This window comes from Myotis nattereri, assembly GCF_964212035.1.
Source record: "Myotis nattereri genome assembly, chromosome: 10".
Taxonomy (NCBI): domain Eukaryota; kingdom Metazoa; phylum Chordata; class Mammalia; order Chiroptera; family Vespertilionidae; genus Myotis; species Myotis nattereri.
Genome location: NC_138085.1, coordinates 59420078 through 59430099, shown reverse-complemented (window position 1 = coordinate 59430099; position 10022 = coordinate 59420078). Strand labels below are relative to the sequence as shown.

At 51.9% G+C, this 10022-nt stretch overlaps 1 protein-coding gene across 1 annotated transcript in view; it reads left to right on the top strand.

Annotated features, from left to right (window-relative positions):
- Positions 1-347: 347 nt before the first annotated feature.
- The window catches only part of RHOQ (ras homolog family member Q), a 32571-nt gene continuing 22896 nt past the window's right edge, over positions 348-10022 (top strand). Inside the window, exons 1-2 of the mRNA XM_081100549.1 lie at positions 348-541; positions 1123-1181. Coding sequence (XP_080956675.1) covers positions 400-541; positions 1123-1181 — 201 coding nt within the window. The 5' untranslated portion in view covers positions 348-399. The remainder of the gene's footprint in view (positions 542-1122; positions 1182-10022) is intronic.

Genomic DNA, 10022 nt, shown 5'->3' with positions numbered 1-10022 from the left:
GGGCCTGGGCCCGCGCGGGGCGGGGACAGCCGCCTGGCCCCTCCCCTCCCTGCCCTCCCCAAAGTTGCGGTCTCCCCCGGGGCCGGACGGTCTTATGATCCAGCGGATCCTCCTGGGGAGGCCGGGTCGGGGAGCGGGCGCGGGCGCCGAGCAGCTGGGGCAGCGGGCGGGCGCGGAGACCGGGGCCCGGGCGGGGATCCGGGCAGCGACCGAGGCGGCGGCTGCGCCCCGGGCCCGCCGCCCCCTCCCCTTGGGCGGGGGGAGCCGCTGCATGGGGCCGGGGGGACGGCCCAGCTGCGCGGAGCGGCGGCGGCGGACCCCCCAGGCGGGCTGGGGTTGAGCCGGGGGCCGGGGCAGGGGCTCCGGGGGGACCATGCCCGGAGGCCGGCCGGCCGCAGCATGGCTCACGGGCCCGGCGCGCTGATGCTCAAGTGTGTGGTGGTCGGCGACGGGGCGGTGGGCAAGACGTGCCTGCTCATGAGCTATGCCAACGACGCCTTCCCGGAGGAGTACGTGCCCACCGTCTTCGACCACTACGCCGGTAAGCGCGGCGCCGGCGAGGGCGGCCCCCGGGCCGGGAACTTTGGAGCAACTTTGGCGGAGCCCCCTCGCCGCCTCCCCTGAGCGCTCTCCCCACCCCTCCCCCGCCGCGCCCTCCTCGGGGCGCCAGCCCCACCCCCAGGCTTTGCCTCCGGCCACCCCTTTGCGGGCAGATGGGACCCCTCTTCCTACCCCCACTCCCCTCCCTGCGCACTCAGTGCCAGCTCCCCGCACTTCCCAACCCCCTTGGCGTCCTGGACCAACCTCCTTGACCTTCCCAACCACCGCCTCCCCTACTGCCCCCAGCCCCCGGGAAAACATTTGGGGGACCGGGCGGGAGACACGGGGCTGCGGGACTTGGGAGAAGGGTGTAGGCTGTAGCTGGGGGGGGGGGGCATCGCACCCCCACCTCACGCCACTTCAGAGTGAGCCGGGCACTAGGGAAAAGGGGTGACATCTCCCTTCCAGCGCCCTCCGGCCTCCGGCTGGGTTGGGAGTGGAAGGTCCTGGTGGGAAGCGAAATTGCCCCAGCGTCTAAGTAATTGTGAGCTTTTCTCCCCGCCCCCACTTCTGCCCCTGCAGTCAGCGTCACCGTAGGGGGCAAGCAGTACCTCCTGGGACTCTATGACACGGCCGGACAGGTGAGTGTCTTGGCCCCTGGCCTACACCCCCTCCCCTTTCTAGATTCAGGGTGCTTGCGAAGGGCCTTTGGAAACTGAGGTGTCTAAGGAGGGAGGGCGTGTCTGCGAGGGGCTTCTCTGGATCGTCTTTATTTCTTTTTTTCAACTCAGCAAATTAGGAAAAGGACAAAAAACCCAACAACAAACCCCAGACCAGCCCACCCCATGTGAACGCCTGGGCTGTGAAAGTTTTTGCTTGTGTGTGTGCCTTCTGTGTGGTGCCTGGTGTGTGGGTCCCAACTCCTGTTGCAAAGTGGCAGCAGCCAATCGTGAAGCGCCCTTATTTTTGGTCGCAGATGCCCAGGGCTCCCCCTCACAGCTTCTGTCTGGTCCCTCATTGGTGAGTGGCCTGCCTGCCGGAGGAGCCTGATTGGTGGAAAATGGCATCATCTAATATGATGGGAAGGCATTTGGTCCTGGTTATGTTTATTACAACATCACTGCACTCTGGGACTGTAGTCCCTGAAAACATAATTTGTGGTGTTACCAGGGGACCACAGGGAAAAAAAAGAAAAGAAACAACAACCATTTAGCCGCTCCCTGGGGCTGGGAGGGGCTGGAAGGGTTAGGAGTTCAGTGTGAATCTTGGAAGAAGGACTTTATTTCTTTTGCTTAGGAAGGCCAGGTGACTGGCTTTTTTTTCTGGGAGAGATTATTTTGTAGAAAGGAAATGCACACTTCTCCTGGCAGCCTCTGACCATTATTTGCAAACTAGAGGTGTCTCCTAAAGGTTTAAGGTCTCTTCTCTCTTCCTCTGACCCAGCTCCACCCTCTTCCCAGACCCACTGTTGCTGTGGGGCTAGATTGTATGATGAAGTTTTGCAGAATCCAGCCCTGTGATTAGATCTGAAGACTCAAGCAGAAGTTTCCACATGTCATGCAGACTTGGGTCCTTGAGGCTATGTGAGCAGCTGAGACATAGCGAGAGTCTTTGGGGGATGCTCAGTAGTAGCTTTCTTATCTGTAAAATGGGGGCTTAGCACCAAGTCTGGCACATACTAGGAAGGTGCTCAATAAAGGGGAGCTGTTCTTTGTGGCTTTTCTAGTTTTGGATTTCAGAATTGTGGTACCAGGTTAGATTCTGAAAAAAATGTCTTGTTTGGGGGGTTCCTTGATGTGACCTCTGGTTTCTAAACCATCACATTAGAGTAGCATCTGAGGGTTGAGAAACCGTTGCAGTGGGAGGTGCCTGAGGCTGCCTCCTTTATCCAAACCGACCCAAGTCAGTACAACCAGGTCTTCTGGGCCCCTTTTGGTTGCTTGCCTGGTTGTTATTCTTTCCAGCTATCAGAATGCATGGAGACCAACTTTTAAGCAGTGCACTTTACTTTTAAACAACAAGTTAAAATTATTGGTTGAAAGGAGTCAGGTTTTAAAATATGGCCTCTATTTTTAACTTCTGTCACTACCCCTTCTTCTTTCCTTTTCTCTTTTACTTGTCACCACGACTTTTTGTTTTGTTTTGTTTTTACCACGGCCCCTATTCAACAGGACATGTATATGTCAGAGCTGTTCTGTGCACATTCAAACCCAACTAATATTTACTGAGTTGCTTCTATATATTGGGCATGGGGTGACCACTTGCAAATATTATTATGTTTTCTTCACAAAACAACCTTATGAGATAGGTGATGTTTCATCTTTGCTGATGAGGAAACTGGGACTCAGAGAGGTGAGGTTGCTGACCTAAGGTCGCAGCTCTTGAGAGGTCTTGCTTTGTTTAGGACATGGGTCTGACTCTGTCCTACTTGAGGCAAAAAGCCATGGGAGGTGCCGAGATACCACCTGGGTTGATTGAATTGCTTATATGTCTGTAGACATGGTATTTGGAATTTTAAAAAATATATATTTTTATTGATTTCAGAGAGGAAGGGTGAGGGAAAGAGAGAGATAGAAACATCAATGAATGAGAGAGAATCATTGTTCAGCTGCCCCCTACATACTCCCTGCTGAGAATCGAACCCACAACCTAGACATGTGCCCTGACTGGGAATCGAACCACGACTTCCTGGTCCATAGGTCAATGCTCAACCACTGAGCCACACTGGCTGGGAGTATTTGAAATCTTCACAGCCATTTTCTGAGTGGGGGCTGTAAGCCAACTTTACAGAGAATAGAGAATCCTGATCCAAAAAGTCACTCAAAGTTAGGGCCCACTCACAAAATCAGGGCTTTCCATATGTCATCATAATTGCTGTTTCCTATAGAGATTATAAGCTATATACCAAGTGGGGGAGTCAACCTATTAGTGAGGTTCAGATATTAATGTTTTTGCCCAGTGGGTGGGACACCTCCTCTGTTGGTCAAGTTGGTGTTTCTCCCAATGTCTGAGACTTTTGTTTTTGCATCAAAGTTAGTGATAATTCATCTTTCAGCATCTAAGGATTTATTACTACTGTAATATGAAATCTTAGCAAAGGAATCACCAGTGAGATTAAATGGCAAGTGCCTAGGGTGTACCTAGCGCTGTGCTAAGCACCTGGCAGGTCAAAAGAATAAATTTATGAGAAGGATCTGCCATGACTGATGACAGCATAGGGGCAAGTGTCTGGATCAGATGCCTGTTTATGCATGTTATGTAGGAGATTTCAATGTTGTATTTGGTCATTAAGACCCCATGCCTCTATGAATATGTATCAGGTTAATCTTAAATAATGATAAACACATGCATGCACACACACACACACACACACACACACGAGAATTTTTAAGCCTGATGGGCAGTAGAGGAAAGGCCATGGGCTTTGAAACCAAAGGGGTCTCAGATCTCTCCTTTGCTCTACTAGTCATGTGATTCTAGCTAAGTTATTTTCCTTCTTTGTAATCTAGTAAAATTGTGGATAATTAGACTCTATACTGCAGTGTTTTAGGCCAGCTTATATTGTTTAATGTATGTAAATTTCTTCACTCATAGTAGATGTATAATATATTATGACAAATTATCATATTCCACCCTGGGCAGCTTTGTGGGGGGAAGGGATTGCAGGTGGACGAGGACAGTGTATTATGCCTGGAGTTGATAGCAATCCCACTAGGATTCCAGATCCTATTCTGTTCTCAGCAGAGGTGTGGATCCAGCTTTGCACTTGATGATTCCCACAGTCCGCATCATGGACCGACCCACAGACACAGTCGAGTGCTCCCTGCTCTAAGTGCCCTGTTGTGTCATATGGTTTTCTTTCCGAATCAGAGCCTGCACCCTCAGTGATGTAACAGAAACTTAGAAAAACTAAGAGTTCAGTATAGAATTTGAGAAGAAAGTGGGTTGTGTAGGTTTCAGTTGCTTCTACTTTGGGAGACAAAATGGGAATGAGGAAGAAGCTCACAGCACTGGAAACAGATGCTTTCCCTCATGCACTCACTGTATTTGAATAACAGCAACACTACCTCCCTCTGGTTGGAACTTGTAGTCTATGTACTTATTCTTCTTGGTCTTGGATCCCAGCGAAATTCAAAGCCAGCGGTCCTCAAACTACGGCCCGCGAGCCACATGCAAATACAAATATTGTATTTGTCCCCGTTTTGTTTTTTTACTTCAAAATAAGATATGTGCAGTGTGCATAGGAATTTGTTCATAGATTTTTTTTTAAACTATAGTCCGGCCCTCCAACGGTCTGAGGGATAGTGAACTGGCCCCCTGTTTAAAAAGTTTGAGGACCCCTGTTCAAAGCCATAAGCAAACACTTGCCCAATTTATGTATTAGGGAACTCAAGAGATGACTACAGGTATACCTTATTTCATTGCGCTTTGCTTTATTGCACTTCCCAGAGGTTGCAGTTTTGTACAAATGGAAGGCAAGGCCCTCCACCAGCAAAGGTTACAGCTCACTTTATTGTGGTGGTCTGGACCGGAACCCACAGTATCTCTGAGGTATGCCTATAGTAGATGAGCTTTTGCCTTCCAGAGCAGGCTGCTTCCTCTCTTGACCTCTGCTGAGACCTCTGAGAGACAGAGAGAGAGGAAGAGGAAGAAATAGGAATGTGCGTGTGTTGGCCAGTATTGGTCCCCATCACATTTTCTGCCTGGGGACATCCCTCAACATCCCCAACACACTCACTGGCATTCCTGCTAAAGGGATGCCCCCTCTCCTGGCCAAGCCCCTGGGTGGTCCAGGAGCAGCTGACATTTTGACTGCCTAGCATTTTGGAGTGGAAGTTGAGGCCAAGGCCTTCCTCCTCACTGGTGCCTTGTGCAGGGGTCTGGCTTCCGGCCCGGGGCTCTGTGCCGCTTCTCCTTTCTTGCTTGGCTTTCAGGATCAGCGTGGGTTCTGCAGCAGCCCCACTGTCTGCTCAGGGAGGGGCTGAAGAGGCGAGACTTTCCCTCTGCCTCTGCACTGTTTGGAAGCACATGGGAAGTGGGAAGAGCTCTTGCTCTCTGTGCAGCTGAGAGGTGGGGACCTGCTTGGCAAGCTGCTCTTGAGCTTCTGGCTCCAGGCTGATCTCTTAATCCTTGGCAGGAAGGCAGAACTTGATACCCTGAAGAGAGAGGACTGACGCCCAGTTTATCCCAGGCCCTGGAATACCCACACTCTGGAGGGTGCGTTGGGGGTGAGTTTGGGTTCTCTAGAGTTCCAGATTTAGCCACTGCCTCTGTGTGTGGAAGTCTATATGTGTGCTTTTGGGCGTGCCATTGCTGTCTGTTAACTTCAACGCATACAAGTTTAAGGGCACATCCATGAGAGCTATAAATACCCTTAATTCAGATGTCGCTTGGGGTTGCTTTTTTAGTGACAAGCCAGATCTGTTTCTCTCCTAACATAGCCTAGCATCTGTGGCTGCCCTGCAAGCCCTCTGGATACCCAGGGAAGCACTTCCCCACCAGAAGGGAATCTCCCTGGGAGGCAGCCTCAGAATTCCCCGCCAGGCCCCGCCTTCTGCATTTCCTGGGGCAGCCCCCAAGGGCCCCGTGTAATGAGAAGGGGAAAGGGGAGGGCCAGGGCTCCTCACCTTTAGGCTCTGTTCCTCACTCTATCTTCCCAGGTAGACTTTTCCCAGATGAAGAAATTGGGCTTACAGAAAGCAGAGATGTGATTAGGAAAAAAGTTTTCTTTACTTTGGAAAAGGCCTGCGGGGAATATCAGTCGGGCGTAGGAAATGCCCACTCATGTCACCCAGGCTCTAGGTGCCTGTAGCCCCACATTATATCCATGAGGGGCCCAGGGAGCAGAGTTTAGGAGGAGCCACAGGGTTCCTTCCAGGCATCAGCTGCAACAGGTGGGATGCTGGCACTAAGCATCCTGGTTTCCCTTAGTAACCTACTGTAGATTTGTCATCTGTGCATTTTGCTAACCTTTTTAGAAGCTATTTATATCTCCAGCCTGCACCACGTCACATGGAATGCTGGCTTCCTTCTCTGCTGGGAAGGTGGACGGCCTTTGTTGACTCCAAAGCCTTTGCAGCAACTGAATGCCCTGTGTTTCCCTCTCCTGGGACTCGGATGTGGGTTTGGGATGTGCCAGCTCAGGCAGGCAGCAGGGACCTCAGGGTGGGGCAGCCCCATCAGATCTGATTGGTTTCTCTTTGTGTCTCCCGTCCCCTTCCTGACTCTTTGATCCATCTGGCTTCTCCACTTCTGCCAGGATTCTCTTGAGGTTTGGTGACATTTACACACTCTGGGAACCCAAGTTTCCCAGCAGGTGTATCAGGAATGGGTGTTACAGGTGTGCCGCAGGGGGTGGGGCAGTGTGCCATTCTCAGTGTGTGCCAGGGTATCAGAAAGGTGGGGAGCACTGCTGTAAAGCTCCTGGGTCAGAGGCCTAATGGAGAGCCGGGTTTTTGCGATTTTGTTGTGGAATTTGGGGTTTCAGTATTAAAAGGAAACAAAACAAAGCAGCTCTCCAGGGGGTATCGGTTTCTAGCAATGACACACGTGTTAGCAGCAGCAGTTCCTACCAAGAGGCCTCCAGTGCAGAAGAGCAATACTGCAAGGAGGAGACAAGAGAAGCAGGTACACAGAAACAAAACGAAGGACCACACATGTCTTTTTAAAGAAACTGAAATTCGTGAGCCTCTGCTGAATTTCCTTTCACTCGGAGGGGCTTGGTTTTGCCCTCATTTGGCAAAGTAGGGGTCAAGGAGCAGCTTTCCTGGCTCTCAGCAGTTCGCTCTTCCTTTTTTTATTTTTTATTTTCGGGCTGGCAGTTGCTTTGCTTGAGGAAGTGAGGGGACACCCAGCCAGGGAGGGGTGACAGGATGGCTATGGCTGGGCCATCGGAGCTCCCCCAGGTCTCCCAGCTGCCTCAGTAGAGATCTCCCAGCTCCACTGCCTGCAGCACCTCCTGGCCGGTTCTTGCTCTCCGGAAGCTCCCTGGGGACAGACCACTGTGTCTGTTTTTCTCTGCCACATTTCCAGTACTTAGCCCAGAACCTGGGGCATGGAAGGCATACATCAGATATCCCTTAGGTTGACTTGATTCTCATTTGGCTGTCAACTCATTTTTGCTACAAGGTTAACCAAAGACTAAGGTTATGGCTATTAGAGAATAATTTCGGGCACAACCCCTTTCTTGGGGGAAAAAAAAAAAAAGCTTTGTTAACCCAGTAGTAAGCTGGAAGGTTAAAAGGAGTGATGGTATGGAGGTGTGCAGCAGGCCATCAATTTCATCCCCACCCAGAACCTGCGTGTAAGTTCACCAGTGGGTCCGTCCCCCAGAGCTGTCTCTCAGGCTCAGGCCTCTGCATCTCAGGTCTCAGATCTCCTGGGGAGGAGGCAGCTTGGCAGTGATGGATTCTTGTGGGATTTAGATCCTCCAGACCCGTGGTCGGCAAACCGCGGCTCGCGAGCCACATGCGGCTCTTTGGCCCCTTGAGTATGGCTCTTCCACAAAATACCACGTGCGGGTGCGCACGTATAGTGCGATTGAAACTTTGGGGCCCATGCGCAGAAGTCGGTATTTTGTGGAAGAGCCACACTCAAGGGGCCAAAGAGCCTCATGTGGCTCACGAGCCACGGTTTGCCGAGCCGTGGTTTGCCGAGCCGCGGTTTGCCGACCACTGCTCCAGACCAACCTTGAATCCCAGGTCCTCTTCTCTGTAGCTGTGAGACTATTGGCCCGCTGCTCACCCGTGTGATCCCCCTCCCCTCCCTGTAAGAGGAGATGGTGTCTACCTTGCAGGGTGGCTGTGAGGGGTAGGGATGAGGTGTAGTTGCCCCCTATGGCCTGATGCTCAGCCTGTGGTTGCTGAGAGTGATGGCCAGGCCAGCCTGGGTGGCGCCACACCAGTTCAAGGCAGTTGGTGTGGGTTCAGGGCCTTCTCTGTGTTCTGATCTTCTGTGGAGAAGAAAGCGGGGATCCGATCGCAGAAAGGTCCGCCCATGCACCTGGGAAAGCTCATTATGTGCAACCGAGCGCTGCCCGGTCCCAGCTGGGAAGGGGTGGCAGGGGGGAGCCTTTTGGGAGGGCTAGGCTTGCAGGAAGAGTTGGGAAGCAGTAGAGTACCCTGGTTACCTCTGTGGGCCCCGACTTTGAACCGCCAGCGCCCACTTTCCAGCAAGGAGCTTGGCCTCTCAAAACCTCAGTTTCCTTATTTGTATAAAGGGGATTGTATTGTGGAGCCATTGGATCAAATCAGAGCTGCTCAGCTCCCAGATAACGGATTTTCTCGGGCTCATGGAGGCTGGGTGGAGCCTGGGACAGACAGCCCCGGGCTCAGGTTGTCCCTTCTGACTTGAGCAGTCCAACCTCGGTCACTTCACCCATGGCCCCTTCATCCCGCCCGCTGTGTGCTGAACATGGCATCTCTTTTCTCTGTAGCATGAAGTGAACGCTTGGGAAGCCTTGGACGAAAGGAGGGCCTGCCAGGCAGAGGGTCCATGGGAGCTCCTGTTCTGGGTGGGGAGGAGTGCGGGCAGGGGGGTGTCTCGAATGTGTCTTTTTCTGGATCTCAGATCCCTGCTGTCAGTGTCAGCATGTGGAGTAGGGTTGATAACTAAATTATGGAGGTTTTTCACCCCATAACTGACAACTTGGTAATTAGGAGATATCAATCTGGGGCTGTGTTGCTTGTTGATTTTAATAAAAAGGACAAAAAGTAGGGGAAGGGGCCTTTATTGTTGTTGCAGTTTCTTTTCAAGAGGCTGGTGAGAGAGTAGTGATCCAGTCCATCCTGGGCTCAGGACAGAATTCGGGGTTTAGTCATGACACACTGGCATTTTTACAGAGTGCAAAGCATGTTGCATTTTACAGATTGCAATGCGTGTTGCACTTGGGGCTTCTCATCTGCTCCGTAAGTAAAGTGGTTAGCACATGGCCGCCTCGTTTTGTAGGTTTTGCGAGATTAAGTGACTTGCTCAGGCCACACAGCTGGTAAAAGGCCAAGATTCCAGGGCAGGCTGTCCAGTCCAGCTCAGGTCCCGGGTTATGTTAAATTACACAAAGCAGCTTGACAGTGTCAAATGTCTCTTTTAGTTGTATCTATTCTGTTGTTGAATATTTCATGTGAGAAGTGCATTGCTTTTACAAACAGAAGAGTTGGTGGAGTGGTGTCTATAAGTGGGACAGTAGGGGCTGCTGCTAAAGTGGCTCCAAGAAAAACTCCCTTCTACCTGGGAAGATGAGGGTGTTTTGTCAGTTTGTTCACTAACCTCAACTCTTGCTTAAAAAGAGAGATGCCTGGTGGCTGAATGGCTGGTGAGGGTGTGGGGGAGGCTCGGTGCCATTTGTGTGGAAGTATAGCCTCTTCCCAGGAAGGAGGAATGGGGATGCTCTTGACATGAGCTGACTTCTCAGGCCGAGGAGGCAGGGCTGCCTCCCTGCCCTTTGAGCTCTCAGCCCTGCTCTGCCTGCCAGCCTTCGCTTGGCA